This window comes from Myiozetetes cayanensis, unplaced genomic scaffold (genome assembly GCF_022539395.1).
Source record: "Myiozetetes cayanensis isolate MyiCay16 unplaced genomic scaffold, myiCay2020 scf1, whole genome shotgun sequence".
NCBI lineage: Eukaryota > Metazoa > Chordata > Aves > Passeriformes > Tyrannidae > Myiozetetes > Myiozetetes cayanensis.
This window is the reverse complement of record NW_026086604.1, coordinates 117404149-117418578: the sequence shown is the minus strand read 5'-3', so window position 1 is coordinate 117418578 and position 14430 is coordinate 117404149. Positions and strand designations below refer to the sequence as shown.

The following is a 14430-nucleotide window of genomic DNA, read 5'->3' as shown; positions in this document are numbered from 1 at the left end:
TTAGCTAAATAATTTAAATAATAGGTGATTTTTATATATATATATATGTATATCAGCGAGATGGAAACTCCGTACTGTGACATGGGATCGACTATTTATTGTCCAAAACCTGAAGCAGTATGGTTGTGATTTTGACAGGGAACAGCAGAATATGTTTAAAGAAAATGAGCTGATGTAAACAGTATTCAAGTCAATTTTTTTTTTTTAATTAGTGCATTACATTATTTCAGGGGTTTGAACACCTTAAACGGCTGCGCTCATCTGGGCGTAGAATATTTTAGATTAATTTTTACTATCAATTACCGAAATCCTTTCGTTTCCTCTGTCTTTTTAAGTCGCTGAGATGGAAAAGCTTGAGAGGGTGGTTGCTTTTTATTTTTCTACCAAGCCTCCCGTCTAATTTGAATATTAGGATTAGACGACTACGAACCTACAGAGATCTACCCGTTGTTGGCGACCAATCATGATATTTTGCATTCTTTTTTGCTCTGATGAGCATCCGAGGGCTCTCTTTGAAGGCAGCCTGACTCTGGTAGCTGCAACAAGCCGAAATATGGCGGACTTTTTCAGGATAGGAAGCTACTTCTAGATGGATAATTTAATGTTTTCGGCAGCTATTTTCTTGCCCTTCAGCAGGCAAAAGATTTGTTGTTGTGACAGCCTCCCGGTGCCTTCCCAAAGCGCGGGGAGTTTCTCACAACGCCGTGTCTTCTCACCCCCCGGTTCCCCAGCCATGCGCCCTCGTGTTCCAGGGCACTGAACCCCTCTAAAATGCTCCTGAAAGACAATAGCGGCGGGTTTGGCAATAAGGTGGACGGAGGAAGATACTTTCTCAGACCGACAAGTATATCAGAAGTTGATTAACCAGCTACGCTTGTATAAATGTCTCTTTTTCTCCCCTTGAACGCTCTCTGAGATTTTCCCAACACATGAAAACGTACACACAGTCATTCATTTTTCTGCCCATCTATACAGATACAGGTGCAAGAGACTTCTGACAAATTTAATCTGCAGGAGAGGGGTACCTGTAACCGGTGGTGGGCTCTAAACTGGTGCAGAAGCAAATTTCCTTTATAATAATCCGCCGATACAGAAAAACAGGCACTTTCCACCGACTCCCACCCAGACACACAAAGCACCGTGTCGTTAGCACTGTTTGTAGTAAGCAGGTATCAGTCTCCTTTCATGCCAATATATTTTATAAAGAATTAAGCGGAGTGGTTTAGGGGAACATCCCTAGTGATCCCTTGGAAGTGCGGTGCTAATAAACGACACAGTTATCCCTGTGGACAGCCATACCCCGGGAAATGTTACCAAGCAAAGCCGAGAGTGCCAATTCATTCTACAAATAAAAATAAATAAATAATTTTTTAAAAAGAGAAAAGTCCGCCAAAACATTCTCATGGAGACTTACATTTAAAAGTATTGCTACAACTGATGCCTTGAACTTGACCTTAGATTTGTTAATCTTGGAAATATATTCAGTGTGAGAAAAAAAAATCTACCGCATTGCCTCTGACAAACGAGCATTTTTCTACCTACCAATTCAGGATAAAAACAACCTACAAAAATTATGAGATATATAACGTGTCCTCTAGATCAAGAGCAGAAAGCTACAGAAAATGAAATGCCTTAATGCCGAGAGCAGCCTGTTGTAGCTAGACTGTTCCTGTGATGCCGAGATCCACACTTTGCCGTAGAAACTCACGTCAAGGTAATTGACTGGGATTCTAAGCTAAATTGAATTTTATAGGATATAAGGTTCTCTCTAATGCACATTGAATTTTAACAATGATTTATAAAGGTATTTCAAATCTTTATTTAATTATTTTGCCCATCTCGCCAAGAAACACATCAGATTTTACTGTACCACTCTGCTAACTTTATTGGAGAACCTTATTCACATATCGTGAAACCCACCGAAGTAAAGACATTTCTTCATCAATGCTTGTTTTAGGGGGCGGGTACAGGAAGTATCACTATACTGGGGCTGTCAAATCAACGACTTCAAAGCTCCAACTTCATATTTTGATGGACTCCCAGAATTGTATTATATTAAGGTACCTGTACTTGTGTAACCTTTATAGGAAGCTATTTGTATAACATGGGCTTAAAATACGTGCTGCAGTTGAGGATGCAATCGTATGCCCACGTACAGCTCAGTCGGCTCTGTGAGGATCGTTTCTTGTCTGTTCTCTCGTATGTCACGCAAAGATACCCATAAAAACAGCTCTACTCTAAGCCTAATATGGCTGCTCTTGCCTATGCCGGCGTGGAAGCCCGCTCACCATCTCGCTTATATCTCTTTCCCGACTTTTCAACAAATGCTGACACTAATATCACTTCTTCCAGAAGTCGTGGTGTGTAAGCATGACAGATCCGTACTGCACACCCCTGGGGAATTCGGGCACACCACCCCGAATCGGGCCAGGCGGAGTGCGGGGGTTACTCGTTCTTTCTCTTTCGGTTTTATTTTCCCATCAAATCTTCGTACATCACGGTATTTACAAACCCTCACATATTTAAATATAAACCGCAAACACAGCTGCGGACGAAGCCCATCCAAGATTGTTTTGTATTAAAAACCATCTTTTTTTGTGCCTACCCGAAGGCATCTCGAAGGCTAAAGCCAGGCTCAAAATAGACTGCTTTTCCATTACTCCTCACCCAAACCGACTATATGGGCCGTTTTATACTATCAGGAATAAATGAAAGCACTTTGCTTAGTGGGTACAAATCGAGGCAATTACGACGAAAATCAGATTAATTTAAACTGGCAGGTTACCACACACGGCTGGCTTTTTTCTCTCTGGATACACACAAACAATGGCGAAAAGCAGACAGGTTAAACATCCTTCCTCGTCTTTCTTCCACACACAGGCATCCACCCTCCTCCCCGCCACTTGAATGATTAAAATAATTTCGGAGGCAAGCACACGGGAATAAGAGACAACTGGCGATACAATCCAATAGACGTTTTTCAACGCAGCCTGACCCAACTCTGCAAGACAACACGGCACAGCACAAAGCCAAGCAACCAGCAGCTCTATCTACAAGTCTGCTAGCGTCCTGGGCTCTGACCCCAGCCTCTCTTGGCGCACGTTCCTGCCAAGAGCCGCCTTTGCTTCCCACCTATGCTAGAGTGGGAAGTAGCATCCCTGGGAAAGGTGTAGCCGACAACCAAGCTAGGAGAAGCAGTCTTACTTTTCTCAACCGCCTCTTCGGCTCTATCAGCATCAACCCAGGCAGACGCCTTCACCCAGGTCCCCGCAGCAGAAGCGGCACTTTGGCCTCATACACCATGGGAGAAAAGGACCGGGTGGGCGGGTGGGCTAGGGGAGAGCAGGGGCCTGGGAAACTCTCCACAAAGGCCTTCCGAATGACTGTGCTCGAATCATGCAGGGAGCTTTGCGAGAGGAGCGGGTGGGTGTTTGCTGTTCGCTTGTTTGCTTAGTTCACCGCCGAGCAGGGGGAGAGGAGAAACATTCAGCCGCTTCCAGGAAGAGCACGAAAATCTTACCCCAGCATCCAGAAGTGTCTCGCCTGTGCAAAAATATATCCCCACGGTGACTGACAGCTAGGATCCCGCGCTGGGCTGTAGACCTCCAGATCAGTGAGGAAGGACTGCACATTTTTTTGTTTCCTCCCTTATAGATTAAATATACCTGGTCCACCAAATATTCCTTCTCGATTTCTCAGTGACTTGGGTTGTTGTTGATTTGGGGGGTTATATTTTTTTGTTCTAGTTGTCGTTGGTCTGCCCTTAGATGGAGAGAAATCTAGCCACTAGGGCACATCGTCCTTCCTGCCAGCTTCAGGCAAAATGCAGCGATATCACAGTCTAATGACGATTATTACTGTAATTATTGCTACTACTATTATAGCTAATTTTTTCCCCTCTCTCTGTCTCCCCCTCTCTCTCTCTCTGTCTCTCCTAGTCCCTTAGGATTTCCGATGGCGATTAGCACACAAGGTGATTGCAGGAGGCTAAAACGCTGTCTAATTCCACGGTTTCCCATCGCACGAGAAGGAGAGATGAAAAAAAAAAAAAAAAAAGTCCCAGTGTTTTTGATCACGAGACACCCGGCCGTTCCTCCCCAGTACACCCCGGGTCACAGTACAGTAATGACCGTGGGTTGTGCGTTGTAGGACTTGACCTTTCCTACGTAGAAGAGGGCGCTTTACGCTAAGGGGAGGGAGGGGGAAGCGGCAGGAGGAAGAGAGATGCTGTCTTTGGGGATGTTTAATCACAGTTCAGATCTAGGAACGGGCAAAGCTTCTGCCTTTCAGCACGCCATGTTGAAGCTATTCACTGGAGGAAAAAAATTAATTCTTTTTGGGGGTGCGGAGGCGGGAGGGAGGAGGGAGGGAGGAAAGACTTAATGAACATTTGCCTTTCATACCCTAGTTCATGAATCAAAAGCATTCGAGGAGGTGGGAGCCCAGGGGGCAGGGAGAGGCTCACGGCGTGGCTAAAACACGCGCGGCCGGACTCCTGCAGCCGCGTCCGCGGCCATCAGTCCGTCCCTGCACCCACCGCCCCACGGTCCAGCCGGGCCGCTCCAAAAAACCGCCCACTGGTTGCCTCCCCCCTCTTCTTTTTGAACTCCTTTACCCTCCGAGAACGCGCAAGGCCACCTCTTCAAATCATTATGAAAGTGCACTAAAACGCATCTAAATGTTACGAACAGCGACAAACGGCCTTTTAGCGCCTGCCAATACTTTTTTTGTATTAAACGCTGTCTTGATTTTATTGGTAATGCTGCCCACGGAGAATGCTGAAATACAACAGCAATGGGGCTTTATTTAAGCCATTGATATTTTTAAAAAAACCAACTAATTTATAGTCTAATGGCCGAGATTTTTACCTGGTCGCTCAAATTCATAGAAAAAAAAAAAAAAAAAAAAAAGTCGTTATTCTGGAAACAATGGACGATTTTTCTGAACATTTCGATATGGAGGACCACATTTCTCCCCCTTTGCTTTAGAGGCCATTCCAAGCTTTTTAAGTGGGAGTATTTCTGAGCAAAAGGCAACCGAAAAAAATATAGCTTTGCAGTCATACTTACTCTTTTTCGGAAATATGCTCCTGTCAAGGTTTATTTCCCATAGCAAATCACCTTTGCTACTGCCAAGCGCTCGAGCCGGGGATCGATTAAATACCAGACTATTCGCTTGATGGGGAGAAAATACAACACTTGTTGTACCTGTCCTTCCGTGTCCAAGACGTAAGGACACTTTCTTCCTATGGAAAGTCTGAGGGACCAAGGATTCCAAGAGTTAGGCAGTTACAAACCAACCTTCCTAGATATTGGGAATTAAAGTATATGTTTCTGAATCCAAGACTGAAAGTGAACTAAACGAAAATTGTAGTGAAACTGAGAGGTTTTTTGTCTTTAATTATATTATACTTTTAACATTAGGAAAGATATGCTGCTCTGGTATTAATGCTCCAATAGGTACACGAAATATACAGTACTAACTTGCTTCCTCTGTTCCTTGTCTCTCTCTTTACATTTATACCTAGCATGAGAAAATAGAGACTCTACTTTGTTTACATACGTTTTGGTTTTTAATTTTCGGTTTGTTTTCCTTTCAAATCCTTCTTCCAGCGCATATTTTTAACGTTTGCAAATAAAACTCTTTGCACATGTAACTCTACACAGCAAGTCAGGCACAGTAACTGTGTGTGTCCCCCCCCTCCCCCGTTTTAAAACATGCTCCATAACGCGGGGAATATAAATAATAATTCTCTCTGAATCGCGTGCAGGGATGGACGTCGTGCATTAATGTATCACGTTGCCTAATTATTTTCGTTGGTGATATATTCACTTGTAAAACATATTAGGGATGCATTTTAGGACGCTGTCGGCAGATTGGTAAGAGGGGAATATTAAATACAACAGCAATTTGTACTTGAAAATGTATGTGCCAACAGCTTTTGGACGGTAAATTAAGGCAATAAATAATACGAACACACACACTTACATGCCCGCTCTCCCCCACGCTCCGAGGCCACATCTAGCCGACGAAGGAAGGAAGGGATGGAGGCGCGGAGGGCTGTGTGGGTGCAGACACGCGGGACGATCGAAGAGAGGGTGGGACTGTACGCAAGATCAGCAGAGAGGGAATCTTTCGCGACTCGGAAAACCGCAGACACGCCAGTCTCGGTGCCCTTAATCGCCCCCACGGCCGCGGAGGGCTCCGCAGGGCACTGTCGCTTCCCTCAGTGCCCACTTCACGGTGCCCCGGAGAGCAAGGCGTGGAGTTACCGGCCTTAACTCACCTGACCGAGCCACTCGCACCGTGGGACGTTTCCCGATAGGCGCCTCGAGCTGGGCCCGAGGAGGCAGCGGGTTGGAGAGGAGAGGCCGTCCTCGCGGGACTGGGCGCGAAGCCGCCACGGCCGCCTCACTCCCGGGTATCTGAGGGGGTCACACCGGGGGGCGAGGGGGCTTCGCCTCCGTGCGCCGCGGGCCTGATCCTGCTCCCCCAACCTTGTCTCTCCTCTGCAGGGTCGGGACACACGACCTGCTCCTCCGGCTAAAGCCTGCGATAGCCTCGGAACCTCGACGCTGACTTATATGGTAGCAGGGGTCAGATCCAAAATGTTACCTTACTCCTGCCAGCGATCGCGAGTCAAACGCTCCCCTTTTTACCCTGTGAAATATATATGCTGCTGAGCTATTTGAACAGTAGTGGGAATTTATTTTCGCTAATCCACGGTCCGTCTTGAAATGCTTAGCAGATTTGAACGGTAGGTAGTTCGGTTTGAAAACATAATCTTCAGATGCTAGCTCCGATTAAAAGTTACCTTACACACACACACACACACACAAAATTATCCACCCCCCCAAACAAAACTAGCTGCGATTGTACTAATGTCGGCCATATTCTCACTGTGGGTTTCTTTCAAGGCGTCTCTGAATTATGTCGCGCTGGGGCTCTTCTACTCTGAAAATAGAAGAACGAGCCCAAGATATAGAGGACTAAATCTTGCGTATCACCCCCAACTCTTGACTTGGGGTACATCTGCAGTACATGTAATTTGCAGCGCCTCATGCAACAACTATACAGGTAGAGAAATGCAGTGGAATAAACAAAATTATTCACTCGGAGGAAGAACAAGTGTAATTCACTGGCGGCTTTCATCAGGCAATTTCGCCTTTTCAGGAGAAAGCATCGCAATGAAACAGAGGACAGGCAGCTGTTCCGCGCCTGCAGCCAAAGCAGACTGCCCGCGGAGAGCAGGTACGGTCGGTGGGAGACAGGTCCCACATCCCCAGACCTTCAGGCAGGGTACAACTGAGAGAAGTGGGTGCTCACGGCCCCAGTAACTCCAGTGCTGCTGTTTTCTGCCTCCTTCAGCTCCACAGAAAATCCCAGGCCACGAGGCTGCTGGGGAGGTGGTGGAGATTACTGGCTCATCAGTGGCGACGGGGGTCTCACCCAGTTCCCCTTGTCCGTGGGCAGCCCAAGGCCCGGCCGCCAAGGACGAGTTATCGCCCCTTTGGCTGGTGTTGCGCCCATGGATCTTCACCCGTGGTCCCTCCCGCGGTGTCGCAGGCCGCTGAAAGGCCGGTGCTTGTTACAGGGGGCTGACACCTTGTCACCCCAAAGAACAATCAAACTGCATGGCCTGAAAACCGCCTGCCACTAATGTAACACTCTTCGGCTATTTTCGCAGCGGGACGGAAGAAATCTCGCTCCGAAAGTCCCTGACCAACCTCTGAAGGGATGCAACCGAAATTCTCACGCTCCACTGCCGCGGATTTCTCGCGGCCTGAGAAATCACAGAGCTTCGCGGCCGGAGGAACCACAGCAGTATGCAGCCCTGTGCGGCCGCACACAGCGGAAGGGTTAAAATCCCGAATGGAGGGCAAAGCCCCCGACACGTAAGCCTCCTGGAAAAGAAATTCCGCTCCTCCAGGTAGTTTTCATTAGAGTTATTGCACGAATGCGTTACAGTCAGATCTGAGGGTCGGAAGTCGCTTTGCGCTGATCCCTGCAGAGGTGGGTCCTTTTGAATTTCAGAAATGTAAGGCTAGAAGCGCACAGCTAGCGCGGTATATGATATCCTCTAAATGTACCGTAAAGGTTCCCCAATAGCTCTAATTAGAGCTACAGACCACCACAGGAGACAGGCGGCGAAAGCAAACTTCTCTTTGTGCCCGGCCACAGTCACCCGCCACTCACAACATGGGCCGGCCGGCGGCTCCTTGCACCGCACCGGCACCCCGCAAGCCGGGCACCGGCTGAGCACTGAGTTTCACTACTCGCAGTTCAGCCTCACCGGTGTCCCGCCACTGCCAGAAAGAATGAGAGAGAGAGAGAGAGAGTGGGAAGCACAACCTGCTCAGCGCTCTGCCTCGCAGTTCGGGCGCAGTTGGCCGCTCCCTGCAGGCCCGGCACACGGCGGTGCCCGGTGGAGCGCCCACCCCGCCCGTGGGGACGATGCTGCGCGGGCGCGGCCGGCTGCAGGCGCCGCGCCGCCCACGAGGTGGCGCTGTCGGCCCGCGGATGCCGCCGGTGCCGGGAGCTGTCAAAAGTCAAGGTCACAAATCGGCTTTTTCCCCCTCAAGGTCAAGGTTTCGGGCCTTCCCCGTGCTGTCATCGCCACGCAGCGCCCACCTCCCCGCCCCTCACCTCCCCGTAGAGGCATCGGCAGGCTGGGCAGCGCGCCCTGGTCCCGGGGCTGGGCGCCGACCTCCATTTCCCGGCCAGGGCTGCAGCGTTGTGCTTGTATCACGCTGCTCTTCCTCCCCCTGGCCCCCAGCCCCACTGCAAAACCACTGTTTAACATTACCGAAACATTTATAGTTTAGAAACGCTGGTTATCAGGCATGCCTGCCCCCAGACAATCACTGCCAAGAAAAATAAAACAAAAATACAACGTATATACATAAACTACATAATGGAAGACAACACTATTACAATTATAAGACAGATACATTATAATTTTCTTGTTAAATGCGCGTAGGAATGGAAAAATAAAGAATATTTCTTTCAGATTTTATTACAGTGACTATTTTATTAACAGTATTAATACTACTATACCTCTACACGTCTTGGGTTTTCATTTTTCAGTAGAAATATATATAAAAAAATGGGTGCATAAGTACATTTTCACAGTGCGCTGAATTTTTTTTTTATTTACAAGATAGCTTCTTATAGTGAATAAAAACAAAATAATGTGCTGGTTGAAATAACTGATTTGATTAAAAGGTGCTGTAAAAAGAATCCCTAAACGTTCTACTGCGGCCTCATAACAGACAATAAACAAGGAGAAACGACTAATTACTTATAGATCAAATATAGATTATATAAATCAAAATACTTCTGGGAAAAATGTATATCAGTTCGAAGTTCTTGGGTATTTTTTTCTCAGGATTTTTTTTTTTTTCCTACTGTAAAGAAATGCCAATGTTCAAATACTAAAATTTCCGGGGACCTAGAGTATCAATTCTTGAAGATTATTTGAGGTTTAAAATAGGCAGAGTCCTTTAAAATGCATCTATTGTATAGTCTGCAGGAGAAATTAAAAAAAAAAAACCAACACAAAAACAAAAACACAGAAAACCAAACAAAAACAAACAAACCAACAAAAAACCGAAAGACATCTCCAAGCAAATATTTTCCCTTCTATCCCCACTAATTTGGGATGTTTTAAATTTACTATCAAGATAGATCCTCCACAGAACTTCCTTCATTACTGATGTCTCTGAAATCCTTATTCAGTACCTTCGAGATTTATTATTACTTTTTGACATTAAATGCATTGCTTAAAAACATACAGTAATTGTAATTTTTTCACTATGGTTTACCTGAGCAGTCATTCAAGATACAGTTTGGATTGCAATGGAAGAAAACCAGATCATGTGTCCACATCGACCTCCTCACGTTAATCAGCTTTCACATCGTGGCCATGAAGAGTCTTCTCTCAAACAGTAAGGTTGTAGAAGTATTTACAAGTTTCTCAGAAAATCGTGTCTTAATTGAAAGTGTATCTCTTGGGGCTGGGCATGTGGACTTTACAGTCTGTCAGTGATACTGGCTGGCTGTTTGGGATTTCAGGAGAGCTGTCAGTTTTAACCATTTGCTACAGCAATATTAAAAAAAAAAAAAAAAAGAAAAAGAAAGAATGAAAAGTTATAATTCCAAAGATACAGATCTCTTGTTCCGAAAGAAGAAGTTCATTGTCTTTTCTCTTTTTAATTATTATTAATAATTATTTTAATCTGAACACGAAAAAAAAAAAGTTCTGAAACTCTTGAATTGCTGCTTCTCCATTTTTAATCCATTAACTGGTAGTCTTCAATTTGTTGATCACTTTTTTCTCTTTGACCCTTCTGTTTTGGAACCAGATTGTGACCTGTCTCTCTGATAGATTTGTAGTGGCCGAAATCCTCCTCCGTTTGTCTTTGGTTATGAATTTATTTGTAGCATATTCCCTTTCGAGTTCTTTTAACTGGACCTTCGTGTAAGGCACTCGTTTCTTTCTTCCACGTCTGTAAGAGTTCGCATCCGAGGGATGAGAAACGACGTCTGGAACAGAAAAACCATGCGGGCAAGCGTTAGAAAATCGCTAGAACCGATTAGGACATCCTCAGTTGGTACAAGGGTTAGAGTTACAGCGCACTCCTCTGCCTGCCCCGCTTCGGTTCAGCTACTAATGCCCGGCTCAGCACTGGGGATTCCTCTTTCCTGGCCACCGCAGACAACTTCTAGGCAGGGAAAGGCTCGCTTCTGTCAGACAAATAATAACAAACCCAAGTAGCCCGGACTACGGGAAGGGACTCTGGGAAGGATCGAGAGGGGCTGCAGGGATTTACCCAGCCTGCGTGCTCCGTGGTCTGTGGAAAATAATACCACAGAGCTTCCCGCGGCCCTTTTCAGCTGTTTCCTCTCCCGGGGCCGGCATCGGGGCCGGCCAGGCGAGGCGGGATGTGCCGTGCGCCGGCGGGGGGCAGGGGGCGGCACCGGTGCCGTTCCAGCGGCGCCGGGGCATGTGCGGACCGGGGCGGGATGGGACCGGGGACCGCGGGCGGAGCGGGGAAGGGTCACTCCGAAGGTGATTCCGGAGCCCTGCCGGCGGGATACCCGCGAGGGGCGAGCGGGAGAAGAAGGAAAGAAGGGACAGGGGGAGCCATGCAGGTGTATTACCCGGGAGCGTGGATTTCCAGAGGTGAGGCGGCTGGCTCTGCTCCTTGGGGCAGTACACTTGCCCGTTCCACCCGTTGGTGATGGCCCAAGGCTGGTAGCTGTCCATGGGGAGCAGGGGGTCGTGGCGCGGCTCCCCGGGGCCGCCGATGGCGGGCACCACGGGCATATCCAGATAACCGGGCACCGGCTGATAGGGCCCGGCGGCGTATCCCTGGTAGAAGGCGAACTCCTTGGCCCGCGACGTGAACTCCTCACCGGAGACTGAGGTGTCCATGTACTTGTCGGCGAAGGTGGAGGCGGGCTGGGCACAGGACTTGATGGCGTTGTGATGGGTCATGCGACAGGGGTAGTAGCCGCTGCCGAAGTAGCCGTAGGGCAGCGCGGCCCCGGAGGAGCTCTGCACGGCGGCCGAGCAGGGGCTGCACTGCTTGACAGCGGGCTCGGCCATGCCGGCGGCGGGGGCCTCGCTGGAGGTGTAGGCGGCGGCGCTGGGGGCGGCCAGGGGCGCGGGGTGAGCCATCAGGTTGCGGCAGGGGTTGGCCGCCGCCGCCGCCGCGAAGTTGCTGCCGGCGTGAAATCCGTCCATGTTCTTATTGATCTCATCCAGGCTGTTGTCGTAGAGGAACATGACGGGCTCGATCCAGCGGGGGTGGAGGAGCACGGAGGCTGTCATAGCCCGCTCCGCATTGAGACTAGTGGCTCTTTTTTAAAAGCCCCAAAGACTGAAAAAAGAGATACTCAATCTCCGGGACTTGACCAGGGCTGACGCGCCAGCGTCGCGCCAGCCCGGCCCTCATTGGCCCGCCCGCCCCCACGTGATATGCAAAGCAGCTGATAAACATCTGAGGGAATAAAGTGGAGATAATTAAATAACGCAATCAGCGCGCGGGGCCGGGTCCCGGCCCGGGGCGCGGGCACGGACATGGGCGCGGGCACGGCGCGGTCTCGCCGCCGCTGCGCGGAACGCGGGCGACGCGGGAGGGGGGGCCGCCCGTCCCTCCTCCCTCCTTCACTCCTTCCTCTCTCTGGCCCTCCCTCGCCATCGAGGCGTGAGCTTGTTGGCCCCGTTGTTGCCGCGGCGCGCCCCCCGAGGTACGGGGCTCCCCCCGGCACCCCGCCTGATTCTCCCCTGCGCTGCTTTCCTTGGGCCCTCCCTGTCCCGAGCGCCGCGGAAACCCCGGAGGCCTCCCCTGCTCTCCGGGGAAAGATGAGCCGCACCCCTTCGACCCCCTTCCTCCACCGATCTGAGCCGCCGCTGGCGGGTCCCCGGCCGGCTGACGCGGGGAGCCCACCGCAAACTGCGGGCGGAGAAGCGTTCCCCGGGCGCAACGCCGGGACACATAAGGCTCTCGGAACGGAGCCACCCGGGGTTCCTTTCTGGGTGTTTTTTTTCCTTCCTTCCCGCCCGTCGCAAGCCCAAGACCCATCTCGCTCTTCTCGCCACGAAGCCTCAGAAGTCAGATAAGAGGAACAGACCGGGGACCCCCCATTTTATTTATTATTATCTTTTAGAAAGGGCTTGGGGAGCGGGAGGGTTAACTGGATGTTCATCGCGATTCCGCTGCATTATTTGTTGCCGTAATAATAAAATCCGGGGCCTACAATTCGACTTGAATCTTTTTTTTGGCTGTAAAATATCACATCGGGTTATATAGTGTGCGCACGGACACAGCTCTTTGTGTGTATGTGCACTGGGAAAACAAAATGGATCATCGGTTGAAAAAAATTTTTTTTGTGTGAAGGTCGTACCAATTTGCAAGCGAATGGTAGGGAAAAACAAACCAAGTGCGTTCTCTTTTCGTGATAGATTTTTTATAGGGCGAAATAATTTCAATTTTTAATCATTCTCCCACCTCGGCGGATGCTTTTCCCCACAAGCTTTTCGCGCACAACCTTGAACTCAAAACACTCCATCACTGAGCTATCAATAAACTTGACCTAAAGCAGCGTGCATCTCATTGTTAACAGCTCTCAACCCTCATGCGTGTGCACAAAACAGCCACAAATACTCCCATCCTGAAAACTACTTTTTTTTTTTTTCCCCCCAATTGCATGTTGCTTTGTTTTGAGCCTGACAGTTCGGCGTATTTATTATCCTATTGTGCTTCCCATTGACGTTGTAGCATTGTTTTGCCCGCATGGCTACAAGCGCAGAGCAATCCCGGGACGTACATTGTTACCGAGCAGGCTTTTCCTTGCCTAGCGCAGAATTGCCAGCCATGAGAAATAGCTCTTTGGCGCCCAAGGATTTTTTTTCAAGGTACTTTTTCCTTGCCATGAGTTGGGATACCTGAAGTCCTGTCATCCCCCTGCTAATTTGGCAGCATTTAGCCGCTTTTTTCCTTCATTGTAGCCAATAAATAGTTCCCGTTTTGACTTCGCATACTCTTTTCCGCATTCTTCCTCATGGCCAAAAGCAAATATTTATTCCCCGCATATTTTTCCTTTTCTTTCAGGCTCCAGTTTTGAAACCTGTGGATTCCCCCGGCCAAACATTGCTCGACTGGCACGAATTGGTGTTTCCCTCTGGTTTCTCAAGGCTGCTTCTGAAAATCGCGTTGCAGGACGAGGGGGGAGAAGTGGGAAGGGAAGACAGCTCTATGGGGCAGCGCTGTTTTACATACGGGTTAGACACGGCTAGAGGCCAAGGTCAAGTTGAAAGTTGCAGTCTAGCCAGTGTGAGGACTGTCATTCACAGCCCGAAGATCCGTCTGATTTGTTAAAAAGTGGGTAGCCATGAGAACACTAATCTCTCCAGCTCCCCTCTCCCCCCCCTTCCCAGCCCGCCTCCCCTCTCCAAACTCCCTTTACCCTCAGCCTCAGAGGTTTTCTCGCTTATCTGGCTCTACTTTTCAAGCTCCTTTCTATGAGGAGGGTGAAGCCATGTGAAACCGTAGCTTTCAGCCCCGGTGCAAACTGTACAAATAGTGGAGGGGTGTGGGGGGATCAAGGCGAGGGGAAAGCGGGGGCATCCGGTCTGCTCAGTTTTGGTCGTTGTTTTTTTGTTTTGTTTACCCACTTGGGGCTGTTCCAGCCCTATGTGTTACAGGGAGAAGGGAGATTAGATTAGAGAGCTTTCTCTTCTCCCTTCTCTACATCTCTCACTCGCTCTACAGCTCTATTTAATAGTTAGAGACGAAGGCCGTGCTTTTCACTGCTGATAAGAGCAGTAATACAACCCTGTTTGCCATGATGGAGGGGGGGGATTTCGGGAATGAGACTGTTTCCTCAAAATAGGCAAAATGACATCTGCAGGGTGTGTATGTA

The 14430-nt window shown here is 48.9% G+C and overlaps 1 protein-coding gene across 1 annotated transcript; it reads right to left on the bottom strand.

Annotated features, from left to right (window-relative positions):
- Window positions 1-10252: 10252 nt before the first annotated feature.
- Window positions 10253-11836, bottom strand: HOXA13 (homeobox A13). The gene is made up of 2 exons (XM_050318316.1): window positions 11164-11836; window positions 10253-10545 (listed from the first exon to the last, which is right to left on the bottom strand). The coding sequence occupies exons 1-2, from the start codon at window positions 11834-11836 to the stop codon at window positions 10301-10303; spliced, it is 918 nt and encodes a 305-aa protein (XP_050174273.1). The 3' UTR covers window positions 10253-10300.
- Window positions 11837-14430: the final 2594 nt, after the last annotated feature.

Excerpts from the sequence above, each read along its gene's own strand:
- HOXA13 (XM_050318316.1), bottom strand. The coding sequence starts at position 11,836 with ATGACAGCCTCCGTGCTCCTCCACCCCCGCTGGATCGAGCCCGTCATG. Across the intron at positions 10,546-11,163 it reads CTGGAAATCCACGCTCCCGG|ACGTCGTTTCTCATCCCTCG; the intron begins GTAATACACCTG and ends TTTCTGTTCCAG.